The 25,331-nt window shown below is 43.8% G+C and overlaps 1 protein-coding gene across 1 annotated transcript; it reads right to left on the reverse strand.

Annotated features, from left to right (window-relative positions):
* Positions 1–551: 551 nt before the first annotated feature.
* LOC134452368 (hexokinase-2-like) lies at positions 552–21,352 on the reverse strand. Its single transcript, XM_063202734.1, has 10 exons — positions 20,778–21,352; positions 17,103–17,265; positions 14,396–14,544; positions 13,222–13,341; positions 12,275–12,370; positions 11,568–11,667; positions 7,373–7,556; positions 4,609–4,764; positions 2,969–3,205; positions 552–2,316 (listed from the first exon to the last, which is right to left on the reverse strand). Exons 1-10 carry the CDS (start codon positions 20,898–20,900, stop codon positions 2,115–2,117), a joined length of 1,530 nt encoding a protein of 509 aa, XP_063058804.1. The 5' UTR covers positions 20,901–21,352; the 3' UTR covers positions 552–2,114.
* Between the last annotated feature and the right edge of the window lie 3,979 nt (positions 21,353–25,331).

Genomic DNA, 25,331 nt, shown 5'->3' on the forward strand with positions numbered 1-25,331 from the left:
TAAGTTTTTCCCCCCGAATGTTTAGTGTTGTGTACTACTGTGCTCATTTGTTTCCTTTGTTTGTGTCTATTCTTTTCAACTGGATATTCCCTCCTTCCTTTATTTTTTCATGTATTTATTAATTTACTCGTTTATTTATTTGTATATTTATTTAAATTGATGCAGATTTATCTTTTTTTAAATGAAATGCGTGATTAAAGCACAGCTGCACTACATTAATTCAAGTATATTCCATCCACATAGGGACACAATAGAGCTCCACCATCACTAAGTGGCAGGGGCCACTGCACTAATGAACACAGGCAGCCTAACAGGTCTTGAAGGCACGGATCCTAATTAATGGAGGGTGTGCTGCTCATTTGGAGAAAAGAGAGAGGAGAGATGAGAGAGCCCCCCACCTGCCGAATAAGCTCAAACAAATTAAGTGTACTAAATTAAAACAGCAACGTTTCAATCACCACGGATCTTCATCAGGCGGAAATCCATCCAGGGTGATCGAAACGTTGCTATTTTAACTTCGTAAACTTTATTTTTTTGGAGCTTATTCCGCAGTGTGCAGACCTGGGGTGTGTTTCTCGAAACCATAGTTGCTAAATATGTTAGCTACTTTGTTGATTGCAATGCAATTTCCCATTGGAAACTTCCAAAGTTGCTAACTGGCTAGCAGCTACACTTTCGAGAAACTCACCCATGTCTTCTTGAACTGTCTGACACTTTTGTCTAGCTGCACCTGCAACAAGTGACTTTGGATGTGCGCACCCTACCCAAAATGAGAGCACCTCTCCCCCTCTCACAGTCATGGGTGAGCGGTTAGGGCGTCAGACTTGCATCCCAGAGATTGCCGGTTCGACTCCCGACCCGCCAGGTTGGTGGGGGGAGTAATCAACCAGTGCTCTCCCCCATCCTCCTCCATGACTGAGGTACCCTGAGCATGGTACCGTCCCACCGCACTGCTCCCCATGGGGCGCCACTGAGGGCTGCCCCCTTGCACGGGTGAGGCATAAATGCAATTTCGTTGTGTGCAGTGTGCAGTGTTCACTTGTGTGCTGTGGAGTTCTGTGTCACAATGACAATGGGAGTTGGAGTTTCCCAATGGGATTTCACTATATGACGAACACTGCCAACAGACATGCCATGAAAGTGTTTTTTCAGCATGTAAAGCCTTCTCCCCTGTTGAAATTGTTTTAATAAAACTGATATGTTTCTCTGCTATCCTGTTCAGCCAATTGAGGTCTGTGTGATTATTTAACTTCCTAATGACATAAACTGCAATGCTCCTAAGCAGGACAAGAGGCTCTGCAAATAAGACGTGGATTTAAACAAGAATGATCCACACTACAACAAAGATGACCATTTAGTGCCATTGCCAGTGCAAAGTAAAAAAGGCATTTTTTTTATTAAGGGTGCTTGAAACACAAAAGTCATTAAAGGTTGCGATAGAGAACGCCAGTGATGTCTAACTCATGCCCAGGAGGCAAATCTCCTCCTCTGGGTCATTTGCGAGATCATTTGAAATGCGAATTACATGGCCCACATACACCATTAATAGCCTATAACATGACTTGGACATTAATGGAAATTGGAAATTTGGTGTGTCACAGGAATGGGATAGGGGCTCTGTAACATCTCAAACTCATGCAACAGACGGGCACATGTGAACTGAAGTGTATGATGAAAATGAGAGTTTTTGAAATTTTACTTCAAATATTAAGTGTGTGCATGAACAATTTTAGTTCGGCCTGTGTCGTCGTCATTCTGCATTTTAATTGTGGCCCTCTGAAAATTTGAGTTTGACACCCCATGCAGTAAGATATGCTGTAACAGTCATTTACAAACAGTCAAAACTGACCTAAAAGTGCTGCGATGTATACAGTGTATGTCTTAGGAGAACAGTAAAATCGGCAAAACGGTCATCAGTATTGTCCTCATCCTCTTCCTCCTCTTCCTCATCCTCTTCCTCCTCCTCTTCGTCACTTTGGTGCAGAGTTACACACACAGTAAAAGTGCAATTTTAACTCAACATTTACCAAATACACTCTAGAAGATGTTAAATCAACTCTCTTAAGTGTTGAATCACTGCACGTTTGTTTTTCTTTAATCTGCGTGGTTCCACTTTAGTCATCGTCTTCCTCCTCCTCTTCCTCGTCGTCGTCCTCTCCTTCGCTGCTCTCCAGGAGGGTGGAGTGGATGGCCAGTCTCTGGGCCACCGCCGACACCATGGCCGCCCCTTTACCACTGCCGTCGTCCGTCACCATGAAGCTGATGTCACATTTTGGTGCCAGCTCTTTCACCGTCTCCTCGAGCCGGTCACTGTAACTGAAGTATGCAGAGAGGGAACCAGGGAGAGGGAACCAGGACTTTTGAAAAGATTCCGACAGCAGGATAACTCAAAAACTAATCAACTGATTTGGATGAAACTTTGTGGAGTTCATAGTTCACGAACCCGGAACCAGGACTTCTTAAAAGATGGCAGAAAGACTCAAATATTCTATCAAACAGCTTCCTTGGCGGAGGTCTGGGCTCTCTGAGTGCTTCTAGTTACCAAGTGTGGCTAACTGTAGCCTCTTCTTCCTCTTTCCCACTGCCAGTTTTCTGGTAGGCCTACAGCTCGGCAAAACTCAACTCGGCAGCCACTTTTTGCTTTACGATTGAGCTGTCTCGTGCCTATTCGAAAAGCAAAAAGTGGCGGCCGAGACACGGCTATTGCTATTACATTTTCACAGAAGACAAGCAGTGTTTGCAGACTTTATTCCTTTTCACTTGGAGCACTCTAAGCACCCATCTATGAATGGGTTGGCATACCCACGGAGACCTAAGTTCAGGTCCACCCTGCGAAATCCCCTAACACTACATCATCACTCTCCTCATCATTGTCAGTCCACCACTTTGACTGTCCTGTCCCAATATAGGGGGGGGGGAAAGCCTCAAAGTACTGTATATATTTTGTGTAACTGGAAGTCATGCTTACTGCGGGTGTTTAGTGTAGACGGTACCATCCACCCCCACGATGGTCTTGAAGTGGTCCAGTCCGCGGTGGTGGCGGATGCGATTGGCCAGTCCGGCCAGGGCTGCGCCACACAGCTGCGCCGAGCGGGTGGAGAGCGTGTAACAGACCAGCCGCACGATCTCACAGTCCTCTGGTGTCGCCGCAAGACCCAGATCTTCCGTCAGAATCTCCTGGGCGCGCTCCAGGCCAGTGTCCTCTCTTATGATTGGCAGACATGAAAAAAAAACACAGACCATTAAATATTTTTGACACAGAACACAGGACAGAGGAGGATGCAATGGAAATGAAATAATTATGCCGCGCAGAAGGACAGAACAGCATAACAACAGCATAATGATGCAAGTCTAAAATGATCATGATGCATATTCTACATGCAGCTGAGAACAGGGAAAGTCTTTTGGACCCCAGAAATCTGCATGCTGCAAAAAGGGTGAGACGTATCTAGTGTTTTGAGCAGTGAAAACACTGAAAACGTGCAACAAAAAAGCAATGTCATGCAGTCGTGCTCGTGCAGTTGTTGCAATCATGAGATATCTCCACCCACACCTGACCACTCAGACCAAAGATGTATCATGTCCACCATCAGAAGAGGAGACGATGCAACGTGTTCGAATAACATAGATAGATAGGCACGTATGTACTTGGGTCACATACACAAGAATCACCTGACCACACAGACCAAAGACTTATCATGTCCAGCAGCAGAGGAGACGATGCAACGTGTTCGAATAACACACGTAAGCATAAACGCAGGCACGTATGTACTTAGCTCACATACACAAGAATCACCTGACCACGCACATCAAAGACTTATCATGTTCACCATCAGAGGAGACGACACTTCATGTGTTTGCAAAACAGCGCTGCTCATCTGTACTCACACTAGTTGGCCTCACATAAATGCATGCTGTTATGTCCTCATTCACTGAAGTAGCCACTGATTTGGTAACGTGTTTCTGCCCCAGGCAATTGACTGGCCACACCTCCCAGCACCCAAACCACCCCACAGGACCGCCCCTGGTCACATTCATTGAAAGGCAAATGGTAAATGGACTGCGTTTAAATAGCACATTTCCACTCCTGCGAGCACTCAAAACACTTTACATTCTATGTCTCACATTCACCTGTTCATCACACTCTCATTCACTCACCTGTGGCAGTGGCTTCCACGCAGGGTACCACTGGAGATTCTTTAAGTATATAGAGATATGCCAATGTAATAGGTTGCTATGGGCACCTAACATGACCAGGTTCTGGTCTGCCTAAAGGGGCGTGTCATAAGTCTCCTAGCGTTGAATAGAACAGTCCTTAGGTCTGCCTAAAGGGGGATTTCCCCTTCCCCCCTCCCCCTTGCAATAATAGAACCCGGAAACAATGGGCCAATGGAACCTCTCTCTCTCTACTCTCTCTGGTACCACCCTACCATCAGGAGCAACTTGGGGTTAAGTATCTTGCTCAAGGACACATCGACGGGGTCAGCAGGGCGGGGCTCGAACCTGCAACCTTCTAGTTGCCGAACGGCTCCTCTACCACCGGAGCCACCGCCGCCCTGAAAGGCTCTGCCAAATGTAATGCATCGCACAGTACAGTAAGCTACTCACTCTTCGATGTCCGAGATGAAGCGCGTCTCGAAGCTGTCTGGGGTGGAGAGGGCTTCGGACACCTCGCCCCCGAACAGCAGCTTCTGATTGGCCATCTCCACCAGGACGAGACGCGCCACCTCACCCAGGTACATGCCACTGATCATCTTCTCAAACCTGCAGACAACACAACACACATGATACATACACACGCACACACACAGAGACACACACAATACACACACACACACACACAATACGTACACACACAGCACACATAATACACACACACACGGACACGCGCACACACACACACACACACACGCACACACGCACACACACACACAGACACGCACACACACACACACACACACACATAATACATACACACACACACATAATACATACACACATACACAGACACGCACACATGCACGCACACACACACGCACACACATGCACACACACATACACAAAGACACACATACAAACACATTGGGTTAATGGGAGGCATTCTGTATCAAATCACACAAAGCAGGGATACACACACACAGACAGACAGACAGACAGACAGACAGACAGACAGACAGACAGACAGACAGACAAACAGACACACACACACACACACACAGGACCAGACATTCTGTGTCAGATAACCCTTGGTTACATACAGTTGAGGACGATATTATTAGCCCCCCTCCTGAAATTAGACATATCTCTTCATTGATCATTGAGAATGATCATTATTAATAAATGTATGTTATTCTGGAAACGAATACACCATGGAGATAGTATCCAATAAGTTAAATTTGGACTTTTCCATTTTCACAATGAGTTTAAACAAAAAAGTGTAAAAATGGCAAGGACAAAATTATTAGCCCCCTTATCATTAATAGTCAATACAGTGCCATTTATGAACAAAAAATGACACCAGACACTTTGATTAGTTGTTAACTATGTTGGCACATGTCCTACCAGTGATTTTGGCCCATTTTTTTCATTGCAAATAGTTAAGCTGGTCCAAATTGCATGGATGTTGAGGATGGACATTCATTTTCAGCACTCTTCAAATACTATCTGAAGGATTGAGGTCTGAACCACTCCATGACCATGGTTTTAGTATCCTTGAAGAACATTTGAACTATTTTGGATGCAAGTTTTGGGTTATTATCTTATTGAAAGATCCCGTGAAGATCTTAACTCCCTCTATGAGCATATTTTTGCAAGGTCACTTTCCACATTCTATCATAATTTTCAGTTTTTATGGTGCCGTACACCCAAACAAGGTTTCCTGTGGCTGAGGCTGCCACAGAATGATGCATGCACCACCATGTTTAATTGTGGAAACCATCTTATAAAGATTCAAGGCCTATCCCTTTCTTCACCTGACAGAAGCAGAATTTTTGAATATCATCAGATGAAAGCAGAGATGTTCAAAACTTATTTTTGACTTTCAAATGTTCACAGGCAAAGCTCAATAACACTCTGATATGCACTGCCTTTAGTAAAGGGGTTCTTCTGTGATGATGGCCCCAAAGCCCAATATGATGACAAGCCCTAACAACTGTCTTTCTTGGGGGGGAAAAACCTCCAGGTGAGGCCAGGTCAATAGCAATCATCTAGGCAGGTGTCCAACGCTTCTTTGGTCTAATGAGGCTAAGCAGTTTCCACAGTTACACATAGTGGTGGGGCATCAAGTTTAGTCTGTTATTCAGCCTCAGACACAGGGAGTCTGGGTCTGAATCTGGATTGCTGGGTCTTCCAACAACATTGTAACCCAAAGCATACATTTAGATTAGTTCAGAGGTTCTTCAAGGACACTAAAACCATGATATTGGAATCACCCGCTCATAGTCCAGTCCTCAATCCCACTGGGAGTCTGTGGTTAATGTCTATGCTCAGCATCCATGCGATTTGGACCAGTCAGAACACTTTGCAGTGAAGAAATGGGCCAAAATCCCTAGTGGTGCATGAGCCAACCTAGGTAGCAACTTATCAGAGCCTGTTGTCAGTTTTGGTTCATAAATGGCGCCATATTGACTATTAATGATCAGGGGGCTAATAATTTTGTCCTTGTCATTTTTGCCCTTTTTTGTTTAAACTCATTGTAACAATAGAAAAATCCAAATTCAACTCATTGAACATTATCTCCATCAGTGTATTTGTTTCCAGAATAACAGAAACGGTGAATAACGGTAATTCTTACTGAGAAATCAAGAGAAATGTCTAATTTCAGGAGGGGGGCTAATAATATCGTCCTCAACTGTAACTGTTGCATTCAGCAATCTTCCTTTCAGCACGTACATCAAAACATCTGGCCGTGCGGGCGAGCTACGGCTGCTTGAAGCTATTTTCGCAATGGGCATTTTTAACATTGACAAAGCCTGGAAGTGCTGTAGCTCTGCACTTCCCTGGTTGTCAAAGGGTAGAGAGATTATCATTCACAAGATAATTTATATCAAAGGTGTGGTAGTATGTGTGATGTGACGTGATGTGTGATGTGATGTGGTGTGATGTGGTGTGAAGTGATGTGATGTGGTATGAAGTGATGTGATATGATGTGACGTGATGTGTGATGTGATGTGATGGGATGTGGTGTGATGCGATGCGATGTGATGATGTGTGATGCAACATGACGTGACGTGACGTTACGTGATGTGTTGTGATGTCATGTGGTGCGAAGTGATGTGGTATGATGCGACGTGACGTGACGTGACTCGATGCGAAGTGAAGTGAATTGAAGTGATGTGACGGGATCTAACAGTCAGACAGTGACTTGACTTACGTGTGGACCCCTGGGTTGATGGAGGAGCGATCCACCTCTGTGTCGAACTTCGTCTGGATGTCTCGGAGGGAGCCGTCGTCCCCGAAGCCACCCCACTCCGTGTTGATGCACATGCGGCCCTCGCTCCCCTCCACACGCTTCACGTTACGCATCTCCTCCATGTAACAGGCATTGGTGCCCGTGCCTATCGAGAAGACATATTATCATTGGTGTCCGTGCCTATTGTGAAGACATATTATCATTGGTGCCCGTGCCTATTGTGAAGACATATTATCATTGGTGCCCGTGCTTATCAAGAAGACACATTATCATTGGTCCCTGTGCCTATTGTGAAGACATATTATCATTGGTGCCCGTACTTATCAAGAAGACATATTATCATTAGTGCCTGTGCCTATTGTGAAGACATATTATCATTGGTGCCCGTGTCTATCTAGAAGACATATTACTATTGGTGCCTGTGCCTATTGTGAAGACATATTAGCATTGGTGCACGTGTCTATTGTGAAGACATATTATCATTGGTGCCTGTGCCTATTGTGAAGACATATTATCATTGGTGCCCGTGCCTATCGAGAAGACATATTATTATTGGTGCCCGTGTCTATCTAGAAGACATATTACTATTGGTGCCTGTGCCTATTGTGAAGACATATTAGCATTGGTGCACGTGTCTTTCGAGAAGACATATTATCATTGGTGACTGTGTCTATCGAGAAGACGTATTGGTGCCTGTGCCTATTGTGAAGACATATTATTATTGGTGCCCGTGCCTATTGTGAAGACATATTAGCATTAGTGCCCGTACCTATCGAGAAGACATATTATCATTGGTGCCCGTGCCTATTGTGAAGACATATTATCATTGTAGCCCGTGTCTATCGTGAAGACATATTATCATTGGTGCCTGTGTCTATTGTGGAGACATATTATCATTAGTGACTGTGCCTATTGTGAAGACATATTATCATTGGTGCCCGTGCCTATCGAGAAGACATATTATCATTGGTGCCCGTGCCTATTGTGAAGACATTTTCCCGTGTCTATCGAGAAGACATATTATCATTAGTGCCTGTGTCTATTGTGAAGACATATTATCATTAGTGACTGTGCCTATTGTGAAGACATATTATCATTGGTGCCTGTGTCTTTCGAGAAGACATATTATCATTGGTGACTGTGTCTATCGAGAAGACATATTATCATTGGTGCCTGTGCCTATTATGAAGACATATTATCATTAGTGACTGTGTCTATTGTGAAGACATATTATCATTGGTGCCCGTGCCTATTGTGAAGACATATTATCATTGGTGCCCGTGCTTATCAAGAAGACATATTATCATTAGTGCCTGTGCCTATTGTGAAGACATATTATCATTGGTGCCTGTGCCTATTGTGAAGACATATTATCGTGCCTATTGTGAAGACATATTATCATTGGTGCCCGTACTTATCAAGAAGACATATTATCATTGGTGCCTGTGCCTATTGTGAAGACATATTATCATTGGTGCCTGTGCCTATTGTGAAGACATATTATCATTGGTGCCTGTGCCTATTGTGAAGACATATTATTATTGGTGCCCGTGTCTATCGAGAAGACATATTATTATTGGTGCCTGTGTCTATCGAGAAGACATATTATCATTAGTGCCTGTGCCTATTGTGAAGACATATTATCATTGGTGACTGTGCCTATTGTGAAGACATATTATAATTGGTGCCTGTGTCTACCTAGAAGACATATTACCGTATTATTATTATTAGTGCCCGTGCCTATTGTGAAGACATATTATATTATTATTAGTGCCCGTGCCTATTGTGAAGACATTGATGTTTTATTACAAGATGAACGCTGCTGAATAAAACACTATATCCCTGCTACACTGCCCCACATAAGCACAGTACACTAACTAGGCCAACAATGAAATTGAGAAAGGGGCCTCAAAGCCATTGGTATTATGCTGGATATTGTAGTTACTGCAAATTTGACATAACAATATCTCTAAAACGGGACCCTTTTGACCATGAGCCTGTTCTATAAGATAAAGGAGGTGTAATGAAGAATATTTTTAGTCTAAACTCAATAGTTATTATTGCACTTTGCCTTTGTAAGGCCCTCGTTGAGGATCAGGGTCATAGAGGATAATCTCCAAATGGGAAAAGATAAGAGGAGGAGGATAAGAGAAAGAGGAAAAGAAAAGGAGGATGGAGGAGGAGGAGGAGGAGAGAGGTGGATAGAGGAGGAGGCAGGAGGAGGAGGAGGACTAGGAAGAGGAGGAAAGAGGATAGAGGAGGAAGAGGAGGAGGAGGGGGATAGAGGAGGAGGAGGATAGAGGAGGAGGAAGGAAGATAGAGGAAGAGGAGGAGGAGGAGAAGGAGGATAGAGGAGGAGGAGGACTAGGAAGAGGAGGAAGGAGGATAGAGGAGGAGGAGGAGGAGGCAGAATAGAGGAGGAGGAGGAAGATAGAGGAGGATAGAGGAGAAGGAGGAGAAGGGGGCAGCATAGATGAGGAGGATGGAGGAAGGAGGAGGCAGGATAGAGGAGGAGGAGGATAGAGGAGGAGGAAGAGGAGAAGGAGGAGGAGGAGGAGGATACAGGAGGAAGGAGGAGGCAGGATAGAGGAGGAGGAGAAGGAGGGAGCAGGCAGGATAGAGGAGAAGGAGGAGGAGGAGGATGGAGGGAGGAGAAGGGGGCAGCATAGATGAGGAGAAGGAGGAGGAGGATAGAGGAGGAGGATGGAGGATAGAGGATAGAGGAAGAGGAGAAGGAGGAGGAGGAGGAGGAGGAGGAGGAGGAGGAGGAGGAGGAGGGAGCAGGCAGGATAGAGGATAGAGGAAGAGGAGGAGGAGGAGGAGGAGAAGGAGGAGGAGGAGGGAGCAGGCAGGATAGAGGAGGAGGATAGAGGAGGAGAAGGAGGAGGAGGAGGGAGCAGGCAGGATAGAGGAGGAGGATAGAGGAGGAGGAGGAGGAGGAGAAGGAGGAGGGGGAAGAGGAGGCAGGATAGAGGAGGAGGAGGATAGAGGAGGAGGAGGAGAGGAGAGGAGGATAGAGGAGGAGGAGGAGGAGAGGAAGAGGAGGATAGAGGAGGAGGAGGAGGAGGAGGAGGAGGAGGAGAGAAGAGGAGGAGGAGGATAGAGGAGGAGGATGGAGGGAGGCAAGATGCCAAAGAAGAGAGGCTAGATGGGAGGAGGAGTGAGGAGAATGCAGGAATGAAAGGAATCTAGGGCGTGAGTGAGGGCGGATACATTATGTAATGGAATTTATCCCGTATATGAATTATCCACCCTTCAGTTTCAAAGATGTCAAAGGCAGAGGGTGAAGTGGCGCATTGCGCAATAATGCACCGTACCATGAATGGGTTTAGATTAGTGTTTCTCAACGGGGGCGGTACAGTCTCCCAGGGGACGTTGGGGAGCCCTAGGGGGGCGTTGAGAAGGACACAGTTGAGAGGGTGCTCAGTTGTCATTGGGGGCATCAGTCCATTACATTTTTTAATAGTAAGGGGGGCGTTGACAGGCTTATGATGAAGTCAAGGGGGCGCTGAGAGGCTTAGGATGAGGTGCAGGGGACGTTTGTTCAAAAAGAGTTGAGAACCACTGATTTAGAAGCTCAAGGTGACCCAGGTTCGAGTCCCGACCTTGGTCAAGCCCTACCCTGTCCCTCTCTTCCACTCCCTCCTTGTCATAACCTTCCCCGTGTTAGTCACATATAAGGCAGAAAATAGCCTGGGCAAAAGCCGACTGTTGACTCCGTCAAACAGTCTGGTGAAAGGTAAAAGGAATCCTTCTCTGCGGAGGGTGGGAGATGGTCAGATCTTACTCTGCTCTGCTATTTACATTCATTTGAGTTCTGAATTCAAATTAAAATCCATATGGTGCTTTATTAGCATGACTGTTACGATAGTTTCGCAAAAGCATATAAATAACACAACAAATGTGTGAACCGTATTACCTGAACCAATCAGTAATGGATTTCACGGGTGAGTTCTGCGTCACCACTCTCAACTGTTTGCTGATTGACTAAACAGTGAGCGAACCGAGCTAGGAGGCTTTCGCCAGACTATGTGCGGCTCCAAAATCTTTAGATGGAGTCAATTGGAGTACACAGGATGGCGTCGCCAGGCTAGGCAGAAAAGCCTGTAATACAAAATACTACCTTTATGTCAAAGATATGGAAACATGCGCTTACCAATGATCAAGCCAATTTCACAACTCTGATCTTTGTAGGCGCAGTTCATCATTGTCCCCACTGTGTCATTCACCATGGCGATGTCACTAATGTGGTAGTCCTAAAACAAAACATGGGAATATATCATCAGAACAGAACAGAGTGGGATGTAGACGGAGATGTAGACTGGATATTCACACAGGAGCATGTCTAGATCAGGGGTGAGTTTCTCAAAAGAGAAGTTGTTAGCCTGCTAGCAACTTCGGTAGTTGCCAATGGGAAAATGCATTGAAAACAACAAAGTAGCTAATGTAATAAGCAACTTTGGTTTTGAGAAATTCACCCCAGATCAGTATAAGATCGGATCTGGATCACATCATTGTTTTTAAATGAAATCTGGTGGGAGTGCGTAGTACCAGCAGCAGCAGTCGCAGCAGTAGTTATTATAGTAGTAGTAGTAGTAGCAGCAGTAGTAGCAGTCAAAACAGTGCAGGCGTACACACAAACAGACAAACAGACACAGGGTCATTGCAATAATTAAGCTTACAAGCTTCAATCTATGAAACGTAACAATAGCAGCATACAAAATCTTGTGCAGTATAATCCTTTTTATTGTGCTATTCTGTGAGGACACATGACAATGTTTTATACAACCTTGTATACATTAAAATGTATAACGTAAAGGATGTGTGGTGTGCTTATCCGGTAAGTATAATATGATTACTCACTCCTCTCCTTTCGATAGCATCCCTCAGCAGTTGGACGACATCATGCCCCTCCACTCCCGAACAAGCAAAGCCTTTAGTCCACCGCACTAAGATGGCCTGCCGGGTGGCACAAAAGATCCCACTTTACATCATTATGAAGTACAGTATGTGTACTTGTGCAAAAGCCCTCAGCAATGCAGGTGCAGGTGTGAGGCAGGAGAAGGTGAATCAATTAACACACTGCTTACTGTTCTTTTCCTTAGGCTACTTTATTTTTCGGAGCAGAGTTCGCTCCGAAAAATAAAGTAAGAAAAAGAACAGTAAGCAGTGTACGGTGTCTTTTGAATTTTGTTCATTGTTCAGTATGTGTTTATTGCAAGTGTAGGTCACAGTGTAAAAGGTGTAACAGAACAGACACTACGGTCAGTAAGTAACTGTACAGCTACAGACATATATTGCTTTGTCAACAACTATTTTCAAACTGACATTCATTCTGGCCCAGCAACCGCTAACAGGGTGAATCACACACAGTTGTCTTGGTATTGTTGTGCATTTACTTCCAATGGCTGCATTCACTGTCAGTGATGGTTGCATATATCATAATGTAGACTTATGGCATCTGTTTGAAGTCAGGCAAAACAAAGCAATACAAAATAATGCTTGCAAATTCCATCACCTTTTGAGAATGGCATTCATTTTAATAAACACATGCTTTCTGATGATCTGGGTGTGTATAGATTTTTCTGGGAGATGCTTGTTATGCAATACAAGAAGGAAAACAAGACCTGATCGAATAACAACATGGTTAAGCTCCGTTTGTCTGAATGCCCTCATTCTCTGTCAGCTCATAGTGTACATGTTACAAAACGTCAGTTCAACGCATATGTTGGACAGAAAAAGACAACAGAACAAAAAATGGAATAGCAAGAAGTAGCGAGAGAAACACTATCTTGATACTCCAGACTGACCTTGTCGATGTCTTTCTGTTCGCAGGGGAATGAGAAGGTGAAGCCCAGAGGGAGAGCCTTGTCTTTCAGGTCTAATGACTCCAGGAACTCCGCCAGACACGCAGCTATGTAGTCAAACAGCTGGGACAGGAAGCACAACAGCTTGGCATTAGTAAACATACAGTACACTACATGCAGGGGTGTCCTTCAGGGGGAGTCACCAGGGCCCCATGTATATAGGGGGCCCACACACAGTCTTATTTATTATATTATAATATATGTATTATATTTTTATATATGTATTATTATATGGCCTGCTACACCCCTGACTACATGAGTAAAGCTGCGTCAAATATTCAACAAATCACATGCATTTCTGTGCATACACAAAACATTCATACACACAAAACCATATGAATCTGTAAATATGTACGACATTCATCATACAAAAATGAAGAGTCACATTCATATAAAGCAGTGTTTCTCAACCTGTTTTTAGGCGAGGCACTCTTTCAATTTATGAAAAATGTCAAGGCACCCCAAACCAACAAGCCATAACATGGCATCGCATCCGATACCACAAAAGCTTAGAAAAGTAACACATTTGGAGACGTCACACGACCTACATTCAAAGTTGCAGCTGACTGGGGCGACCTATATTTACTTTATTGTGCGTAAATGGCAGATGAAAGATTCCACTGACTAGCATTAACTTATCAATTTAGACAAATATGTATCATATTACATAATTTATTTATCAGCCACGCTTCCGCGGCACCCCTGAGAGGGGCCCGCGGCACCCCTGTTGAGAAACACTGATATAAAGGACAAAAGGACATTTCTCATTTATAACAGTGTTATAACATCATTCACAGCATTCATGTTCACAACATTATGCATAAATACGGTACACAGACACACACACATACATACATACACACACACACACGCATGCACACAGTCACACACACACCACGCACAAATACTGTACCCACACACACACACACACACACACACACACACACTCACTCACACACACACACACACACACACACACACACACACACACACACACACACACACACACACACACACACACACACACACACACACACTCACTCACTCACACACACACACACACACACACACACACACACACACACACACACACACACACACACACACACAGTCTGACCTCCTCTCCGGGCCCCTCCATCATCTCCTGTGAGATGGCGCAGACCTTGGCGTCCATCTTCAGCACCTTCCCCATGTTCTCCTCCACGCGCACGTGCAGCACGCGGAAATTAGTCCCGCCCAGATCCAGAGCCAGGAAGTCCCCGTTCTCTGTAACAACCAATCAGATCACAACAGATTAGCCCACATTACACTTACTGGATGCATCGATACTCATGAACGGCGTGACGTTTTCCATGTGCGTTACGTCCATATGTGGGGGAAAACAACCCATGCAAGTCAATTGGTGATGTTGGGGTTTAATAAATGACAGATAAGGACCTGTAGACTAGCGTTGTTCACGCGCAACATGCCGAAAACGTGTTGTGTTGCCGGCTGTTCAAATAATACAGCTAAACAGCCGTGGTTGAAGCATGGACTGTATGTAAGTTGTAAGTTGGATGTAGCATGTAAGTTGATGAGACATTCGGTTTGTTTTCACCCATACAGGGGCGTAACGCACATTTGCCAGCAAAGTACTCGGATGGCCGTTCATGAGTATCCAAAGCAAGCGACATGCTGTTATTGATCCAGTCTCCCCAAAATGAGCGGGCGCCGGGTGGAGCACGTGTGGGGGAAAACAGGCAGCCTGTACTGAATGGCAGTGAATGAGAAGACAGCATACTGAAGGGTACAAATCGTAAGGAGAACCTTCATTCAAAGTTCACTGTCTGTCTCGGGAATCCAGGGAAACGACTATAAAGTGGCAGAACCATATATGTCGGAATGACCACCAGCAGTTGTAGAATCCACAGTCCCCCCCCCCCCCCCCCCCCCACCTCCACCACTCAGGCTGACAGCAGAGCAATACATAAAAAGAGTTGTCACGTTGCCATAGGATCCCATATTCCCATTGACATATATGGTCAAATATGGCCTACCTCGTGGTCAGTTTTGCATGGCTAGGTGCTCTGCCCGCCCGATCAATTTGGGTAAAAGCAGCCGACTGGATCAATTTGGGTACAGGGTTTAAATGCTGTATGTTGTAATGCTCACTCTACCCTGGACTTGTCAGTACCTGAGATTTGTTTTCTTCTTCTTCAGCCTTTTCCGATATCCTGGTCATTGTAATGGGGGCATGTGTTTGTTTACATTTAAAAGAAAACCATCTTGATTCATTCCCAATAACATCCAAAAGGTTATGCAACATCAGCAGACAACTAGCAAACAGTGATACCTTTTGGGAAAATATTTGGAGTAGGCCTATGTTAACCCGCAGTGTTATAAGTTTGCTGTTACCAGAATGGTAATAATGACCAAGCTGTAGTGCATTACTAAAGGCCCTGTGTTATGTCATGGTATTGTAGTACTATGGTACTTAACTTTTCAATGGTTATTACAGCGTGCCGCTGGAGGTACGGCGTGCATTAAGGGGCTACGTATTTTTAAAATGTAAACAAAATCTGCCCCCATTACAATAGCTCAGATCTCAGAAAGGGCTGAGCCGAAAAATGCAGCATCCCTGTGTACTGACAAGTCAAGGGTAGCGTGAGCAATACAACAGCATATTGAAATGGGCAGAACTGGTCCTTTAACTGCATTTGTTACACCTCATGGCGCAATGTGAGGCTGGATGCCTGGCTCATCATGGCCACTTTTGTAAACAAGACTTACAGGCTTTGGCGGGAGCAAGAGAGCTCAGTTTTGTTCCGTAATTGTATGTATCGTAAATGTAATGCTGTTGGAATCCCATGACAGAAGTTCCTCCTGAAGGACTCAAATCATAGAGGTAGAAAATAACACTAGAGGTGACACGGCAATTTGCGAGAGCACTGGGAAATGACTCATGAAGCTTCCCAACTTCCGTAGGTAGTGTAGGCACCTTCAGTCAATGCAAGTCAATGGAGAACATGCGCACCCCTGTCAAAAAAATGACTAAAACTGTGTGAATATGAAGTAACACATTAATCAAAAACCAGATTTGAAATGTCAGGCTAAATATCTACTTAAATCATATGAGTCGATAAAATACATTGAAAAAATCAAATTATATATTTTATGAACATATTTAGCAACACACTTCAACTATTGTCCTTGTATAGTGTGTTGATGGACACTTTCACATGATTGAGCCATTTTTGACAGAGGTGAGCCGCCTTCTCCACTAATTTCCATTTCTCTGATCTACCTACAGATAATGGCCGCTACAGATTGCCGTAAAAAGGGGGGCGGGGTCACCTCTAGTATTAATTTCTACCTCTATGACTCAAATATCCAGGTTATGATACTGCCCCGCCCACCCCCACCCCCACCCCCAACTGCTCCCCTGGGTTGTCAGGTTGGCCATGCCATGTATGGCTGAGACATAAATGCAATTTCATTGTGTGTACACTGTGCGACTTTAGTGTGACTTTATACAAGGGGATTAAGTGCGTAGTAACGTACGTAGTAACCCAGTGCGTAGTAACGTACGTAGTAACCCAGAGCCCTACTGATAGGCCATGACAAGGGGGCACCACGGGGGTTTTCATAACCGTTCATAACTTTTATCGCGCACCCAAAGACATTCATTTTTTCAAGAAGTTGAGTGCGTCCTCTGACAAACTTTCATAACTGTTACCTGGTTGAATTGCTTGAAGAAAGCCATTAGAGCGAAACGTTGCAAGTAAAAAGTCTGCAAATGTGAACAGTTTGCGGGAGCTTTTTTGTCTCAACGTTTGTTTTCATACCTGTGCCATCGGGGGTGTCCCTGACAAAGGTGGGCAGCATCTTGAGTGGAGCTCGGCGGTGTGTGTGCTTGCCCAGTCCTCTGATGAGGTCCTTCCTCAGCGCAGCGGACACCTGTTTCAACCGGTCCAGCGACAGGCGGAAAGGCTGAAGAAAGTCCTCCACCTGCACCACAAACACAACAAAACACAACACTTCAGGTGATGTAGTACACAAGTCCGACAGGCGGAAAAATATGCGTCCAAAAGCACAAATATGAAGAGAGTAACGCGAAAAAGGGCGGCGAATATCATGTTTTGGCCGATTTAAAGAATGTGTTTCAGATCTCTTATAGAGATGCTAGGACGCATCTAAAAAAAACCTTTATCATAGAGTAGAGTAGAGTAGATTAACTTTTATTAATCCCGACGGACATTAAGGTGTCTGACAGCTTACATAGATACAGAGACACAAGACATACTGTAGATACAAGACATACACACAAAGACCTAATGCACATTATGTGGGCAAAGGCATCATCACCAACGCGTATCATCCCTGTGCCCGAAGTCTGGTTTTTTTTTGCTACATTAATCAACTGCCTGGACCAAGGATCTTTTTCCTCCAGTCTTTTTTGGACATTGCACCCTCCAAGAGCATCAGTTTATTTTTGAGTGATACTAGTAGCGGCGCCTTCTCTTCTGCTACAACAAACCATCATGACTGGTTTATGACATGGCCGTATATACCGCAACAACACCAGTTGTTTATGACATGGATGTATAACACCAGTTAAAGACAATGTAATGTGTCTGCATCATGACTGGTTTATGACATGGATGTATATGCTGCAACAACACCAGTTGGTTATGATATGGATGTATAACACCAGTTAAAGACAATGTAATGTGTCTGCATCATGACTGGTTTATGACATGGATGTATATGCTGCAACAACACCAGTTGGTTATGATATGGATGTATAACACCAGTTAAAGACAATGTAATGTGTCTGCATCATGACTGGTTTATGACATGGCCGTATATACTGTAACCAGGCCTGTCGACAGGGGGGACAAAGGGGTATGGTGTCCCGGGCCCAGGGAAATAAGGGGGACAGAGTTGTCTCTCCATTACATTGTATGTCTTGGGGGCCCTTTCAGATGACTTTGTCCTGGGCCCAGCAAAAGCTGTCAGCGGCCCTGACTACAACAACACCAGTTGGTTATGATATGGATGTATAACACCAGTTAAAGACAATGTAATGTGTCTGCATAAGACTATAAATAAAAGCCATCACCCACTCATGTGGACATCCAAACGCCAACCACGAAGGGCTCAAAAATCTGAAACTCTTATGCACCGAAGGGTTTCATGTTCTAAAACCATGTGCTGCATCCTGGTTTTATATAAAATCCCTTGAAAAAAAGAAACACTTGGGGAGCTCTTGGGAATAACACTTGGCAGCATTCAGCCAGAGCATCTGAGAGCATGCAAGAACAAGAACAAGAGAGAAGTACGCATACACATCAACTCCTCTCAGATCAGGAAAAAAACAGTTCATGGAAACAACAGTAAAGTGTTTCTTTTAAGGTTTGACATGAGGCCTACACAGTGCACTTTTAAAGGATTGACATAATGTTCCGACGTCACACTAGCAGCCGCCTAAAAATAGCTCTCAGAGGCACAGCATACCTGACACCTGTAACAGTCTAGGTCTGAACTTAAGGAGCCTCTGTCGGAGTAGTTCACCCAAATAAAGGTAGAACTGGCGTCTGTGCCTCTGTCTGCATTAGGGAGTTTCGCACGGTGCATTATTCCAAAAATCAGGAAGGACAAGAGGGGAGTCACACACAGGAGCTGAAAGCAATTCAGAGAAACTGTATTCAAAATCTGAAAATGCTTTTCAGCTTTTTAATACAGTTTGTCTGAATCCATCCAGCTCCTGTGTGCGTCTCTTTCTCCTCCTTGCAGTAGTTTACCCAGAGCCATATATGATCTGAGTTCAGCTATTTGACATAATACTACACCAGTAACAATAGGAAAAGCAGCGTATGAGCCAGACTAGAGTTGAGCTAGAGAGTCCATTGACCTGAATTTCGGGGGCGGCGTGGTTCTATAGAACTCCATTCAACGGTTTTGAAGCTCCCAAGACCATTGACCTGAATTACGTCACTGGGTGAAAGTAGTAATGAAACCTGTTGGTTCAGTAATATTACACATGCTCAATTATCCACCAAGACATTGCAACACCAATATCTTCTCACTGAAAATGAATGACTGTTTTGTGTGCTGCCTCTGCGCCTATTAATAGGAGAAATTCCAAAAGAAAAAATATCCAATAGAAATATATAACAAAACAAATAGGCTACTTTTTTGCATTAAACAGTCACTGAGTTATTTAACAAAAGCTTTAGGTGCGCGACCTTCTTTCACAGACATACAGCAGTGGTCTGATTATCACCGACTTTCAAATCTCGTACCTAAGGATTTGCGTCACTAGGAGGGCGTAGCCTGGTTAACACAGCAGCACAATAGGGGGTATGGCCCCTGGGCTGTCAAAAGCTTCCTCAAGTTGTTCCGTCCTAAACTACTAGAGTTTCCTGTCCATACTGTTCCATGTCCACACTGTTCCAGTGTCCCGCTGACAGTAAAAAAAAACTGCACATGCTCAAAACGACCAATGTCGTAGTCGATTTCCCAACAACAGAGAAGGCTTAAGTGAAAGCAGGTGGCACATGATGGTGAAATCGAGAGGCGAGAGCGAGAGGTGAAAAGAAGGAAATTTCCACAGGAAGGGGCTGGCACTGCTCAGTGGCTCTCGAGCAAGTATGCAGTAGTAATTACATCTCAGGATATGACACGCTCACTGTACTGCCCAACACAGCCAAGGGTGCAGCAACTACGTCAACATTGAAGCTGAGAAAATGCCTTCAAAGAAGCCATGGTATTAGGCTGGATATTGTAGTTACTGAAAATTTGGCATAGCAAAATCTCTAATTCGGGACACATTTTGTGAGTTTTATATGGGTATGATATGTCTTTGTCAGATAAAGGAGGAAAATGGTTATGAAAAGACCATTTTCAGTCTAGACTCAACTTTGACAAAATATGTAGTTACTGCACTTTGCCTTTGTAGGGGCAGTGTCGTCCACTTCCTCATCCTAAGAGAGGGACGTCCTTGGCACCTCTGCTGCTACGCTGAAGTAATTCTCTGTGTTGCTCTGGTGCAATGCCTGCACAGTGCCTCGGCACAGCTCTGTTGAAATACCTAAAACAAGTCTCAACATTTTCCCTTTGTGCTCCGGTTTGTCTACCGTACTAATCAAGACTTGCCCAGCGTTTATATCGGTCCCACATGTGAAACTCATACTGTATTTTTCCATAAATTCTCTGGCTTGAATAACTGAGTCACAGAGTTTCTTCCTGTGCCTGCACATACCTGTTGCCTCATCTCTAACTGACACATCACCACGTAAACATAATTCACAGTATAGTGAATGACTACAGGAATTTGACATATGTGCATTTGTGCAGTGCTTTCATGATCCATGCAGTGCACACCGAATGAATTTCATCAAGCCCCTCTTACCATCTCAACTACTTTTTTTCTGAAAACAAAGACATGGCGGTAGACATGGAGAAAGAAGATAGTCTAATGGTGTGGCGATGGATTTGGTGAAAGTGTCCTACTGTACCTTGCTCATGGTGGCAGGGGAGACAGCTGGTTCCAGGTCAGCCTCCTCATCCTCCTCCTCTTCAAGTCGCGCCCTCTTGGACGAAGGGGCTTCGGAGTCTCCGTTTGTCACAGCGCTGATCATTTGCAAAATTTCTCTTTGTCCCTTCGAAATTAGATTTAAAAAAGTTAACAGCGCGGTCAAGTTTGTTGAAGAGTTTGTTTAGCGAGTCCGGTAGGCTATGTGCTTAACTCTGCATCTGCCAGAGATGTTTCCTGTCATTTTGAAGGGAGAGTAAATGAGGAAAAGACATGCTGAAAATAACTATTGCAGTTGGGAACAGGAAATACCAACGAATGAAATATGAAATACATTTTACATTTGTGGGAAATCATGCGTAGGCTCGTTAAGTTGTATACATCCCCAATGGTCTCGTTTTTATTGATTGATAAAGGTCAAGTTTAAATAGCTTTACGTCTGGGGAGGATAGACTGCACGAATGCGTAGAGGCTGGCACAGAGGATGATCAGGAGGGAAAGCAAATTACAATGCGAATCGAAAAATACAAACAATAACAATGACGGTGAAAAATCAAACCATAGCCTACCTAAAATGAAATCTGTCTCTGCTGCGTGTGTTTCTGCGATTGACATCAACTTCCTGTCATTTGAGCATTTTAATAGAACGGCGCGTCCTGGAACGCACCTCACATTTCCACACCCTCCTAAGCTCTTGGCCAATAACATGCTCAGAGGATGAGTAACTATGCCATGTCGATTTGTTTGTGTGTAATATTCAGTAGTGGGCCTATTCAGAAGTTTTACAGTGTAGTTTTTTTTTTTAAATTACACCAGTCATTCACGTTTGTTCGCTTTCTTCTCAAGAACGCATGACGCAAGAGAACCAACTGTTCTTAAAAAGTTGCAGGATATGCCATCTTTTGGGATTGCTTAAATAAGTTGCAACATTTAGCCAGCAGCAAGGGTTTTTTTTTTACTTGTCTAACAGCAGTTGACATTGGCCATAGTCCTTTAAGGTGCACTGTGTTGTGGCCAGAATGGGTAGGCTACTGCAATATGCTGCTCATTTAAACTGTGCTGCACTGCTGCCCATTACCAAATGTGACCTTTTCATGAATATTTACTAAATAATAACCCAATATTTAGCCTACTAGTAGGCCTATAATCAAAGTACGTTTTGCAGCTTAAAATGTCTATTTCACTTTACCTTGGGCAGTAGGTGTGCATGGAATTGGTGAAAGTGCCCCTACCTTGCTCATGGTGGCGGGGTACACAGTTCTAGGTCAGCCTCCTCATCATCCTCAAGTCTTCTTGGATGAAAGGGCTTCGTAGTCACCGTTTGTCATAACACTGGTCATTTTCAAAACTCTGCTGCGTGCGTTTCTGCGATTGACATAAACGTCCTGTCATTTGGCCATTTTAATAGAACTGGAACGTGGCTCACATTTCCACATCCTCCTTAACTGGCCAATAACATACTCAGAGCTACTACTCTGCCATGTCGCTTTGTTTGTGTTTAATATTCTGAGGTATTCAGAAGTTTCAGAGAGAGTGTAGGGTTTTTTATTTACACCATTAGTCACGGTTGTTCACTTTCTTCTCAAGAACGCATGGCGCATGGCGCAAGAGAACAAGAACCAACTGTTTTTAAGAAGTTGCAGGCTATGCCATCTTTTGGTGTTGCTTAAATAAGTTGCAACATTTAGAGAGCAGCAAGTTAAAAAAAAATCTCTTTAAACAGCAGTTGACATTGGCTATAGTCCTTTAAAGGTGCTCTATAGAATTTGGCCAGGATGGGTAGGCCTACTGCAACTATGCTCCTCATTGAAACTGTGCTACCAAATGTGATCTTTTCATGAATTGTACTAAATAATAAACCAACATGTAACAGTATAATCAAAGTACAGTAAGTTTTGCAGCTAAAAATGTCATGTATGAAAAGTGCAATTTTCCCAGTCATAATAGCCTACTTATATTTGGTGTTGGTGGTAAGTATTCATGGAAAAGGTAACATTTGTGAATAATAGGCAGCATGAATTGGAAATAAACTACAAAAAATATAACACGCTGCACCTTTAAGAATATCATGTCAAATGTTTTACCAATTTTACCATATGACCATGCCTATTGCCTTTATTAAGATAGGACTATTGCAATGTGTGTATGGTCTACGTGTCCTAAAAACACATTTTGTTAGTGAAAGTGGTATTGGGTTATACCTATGGTGCAAGATGCAACTGTTGTTATAGAGGAAAAGACAGGCTAGATTACACTTGATCCTTTTCTTGGCACATAAGGCACGCAGTAAATACATATATATGAAAGAAAAACGCACTGTAACAGAAGATGTATTTGTTCATGACCAGAATAGAATTGTAATGGGGTCCTCATTACATTGCATGTATTGTGTGAGGGGGCCCTTTCAGATGTCCCGGGCAATGTCAAAACTGTCAGTGCCCCTGCACACACAGACACACACACACACACACACACACACACACACACACACACACACACACACACACACACACACACACACACACACACACACACACACACACACACACGCACAAACATTATCAACATAAGTTATTTTAACACCTATTCAAATTTCCGAATTTGTTATGGCATAAAAAAGATTGAATATTAACCCTGTTATATACACATCAAGCTTCAAAAGCTTACAAAGCTTCTGTGTCTGTCACTGATAAGGCAATTAGCCGCCTGTGTCGGCATCACATAGGCCTGCGAAGCCAATACTTTTTTTTAAGCCATAACACTTTTTAAAGCCATAACACATAACACTAAGCGGTTAGGGCGTCAGACTTGTAACCCAAAAGTTGCCGGTTTGACTCCTGACCCACATCGTGTGAGAACCAGGTGACCGGGTTTTCTGGTAGGCCTACAGCTTGACACAGCGCGACTCGGCCTCCACTTTTTGCTTTACGATTGAGCTGTGTCGTGCCTATTCGAAAAGCAAAAAGTGGCGGCCGAGTTGCGCTTTGTCGAGCTGTAGGCCTACCAGAAAAATGGCAGTGGAAAAGAGGCATGAGACTTCCTTATGTGCAGACGGAGGTCTTACAGCATGTAGTCCAGCATGTAGTCCCATAGTCTTTACTGCATAGTGTATTATTGCTTCTAGTTGCAGGTGTCTCTCTCGTCCTACAGACCTCATGCTGCTTATCTTGTTGGCAGGCTATATGGTTCATCTGATGTGGTTACGCCATCCTATGTAGGCTACTCCACCCAGCCTGGAGACGCCATCCTATGTACTTCCACCCAAAGATTTTGGCTCCGCACGCACATAGTGTGGCGAAAGCCTCCTGGCTCGGTTCGCTCACTGCTCTGCCAATCAGCAAACAGTTGAGAGTGGTGATGCAGAACTCACCCGTTGAGTCCTCTGCTGATTGGTTAAGGTAACGTTATTCACACTTTTGTCTGATTATTATTTGTATGCTTTTACAACACTATATCGTAACAGTCATGCTAGTAAAGCACAATTTAATTTTCATTTTGAATTTGGAACTCCAATGAATTTAAGTCAAGTCAAGTCAAGTCAACTTTATTTATATAGCGCATTTCATACACATGTGCAACTCAATGTGCTTTACATATACAAAGAACCTTTAAAAGTATTTAAAAGCCAAAACAGATTTCATATACAAAGAGCCTTTAAAAGTATTTAAAAGCCAGAGAAGATTTCAAACATTAAGATAAAACATATGATAAAAAGAAAATGGAAATAAATAAATAAAAACACAATTTAAGCTAAGTGGGAAGAAAAAGCGCTACAGTAAAACATATGGTAGAATTAAAATTAAAATAAATACATAAAATTAAGGTTACAGGTAGGCATCTGTAAATAGGTCTACAGAGTAAATTCAGACCATCTCCCACCCTCCATGGAGACAGAGTCCTCTTAGCTTTCGCCAGACTGTTTGATGGAGTCAACAGTCGGCTTTCGCCCAGGCTGGTTATGATATACACCCATCTCACAACTATCCCACACATTTTATCCTTTTTCTATATTCAAAGAAAAGTAAAATCAGTGAAAAGGCTACAAGGCCTGTTCCAGAACAACTCTTGTTTTAATAACAACATCATGAGTTATAAATGATTTATCAGCAATGTTTTTGTATTGTTGACTCCACACAGTGGGTGACCTCAAGTTTAGTTAAGATCACAGACCGCTCCTACCACCTGCAGTATGCAGAATATGGGTGTGGCCACACGCGCACACTCACACACACACACACACACACACACACACACACACACACACACACACACACACACACACACACACACACACACACTCACACACACACACATATGCAAAGGGTTTAACCACCAGAGCACACAACCAACGACATGCAATAGGCATCAGGATAAGTGTAAATCAGCTTTTAGTAGTGCCATGCCATCACCACCTGTAACACCATACCAGAGAGAGTAGAGAGGGAGAGGTTCCATTGACCCATTGTTTCCTGGTTCTATTATTGCAAGGGGGGGGGGGATCCCCCTTTAGGCAGACCTAGGCAGACCTAAGGACTGT

Source organism: Engraulis encrasicolus, chromosome 7 (assembly GCF_034702125.1).
Source record: "Engraulis encrasicolus isolate BLACKSEA-1 chromosome 7, IST_EnEncr_1.0, whole genome shotgun sequence".
Classification (NCBI taxonomy): domain Eukaryota; kingdom Metazoa; phylum Chordata; class Actinopteri; order Clupeiformes; family Engraulidae; genus Engraulis; species Engraulis encrasicolus.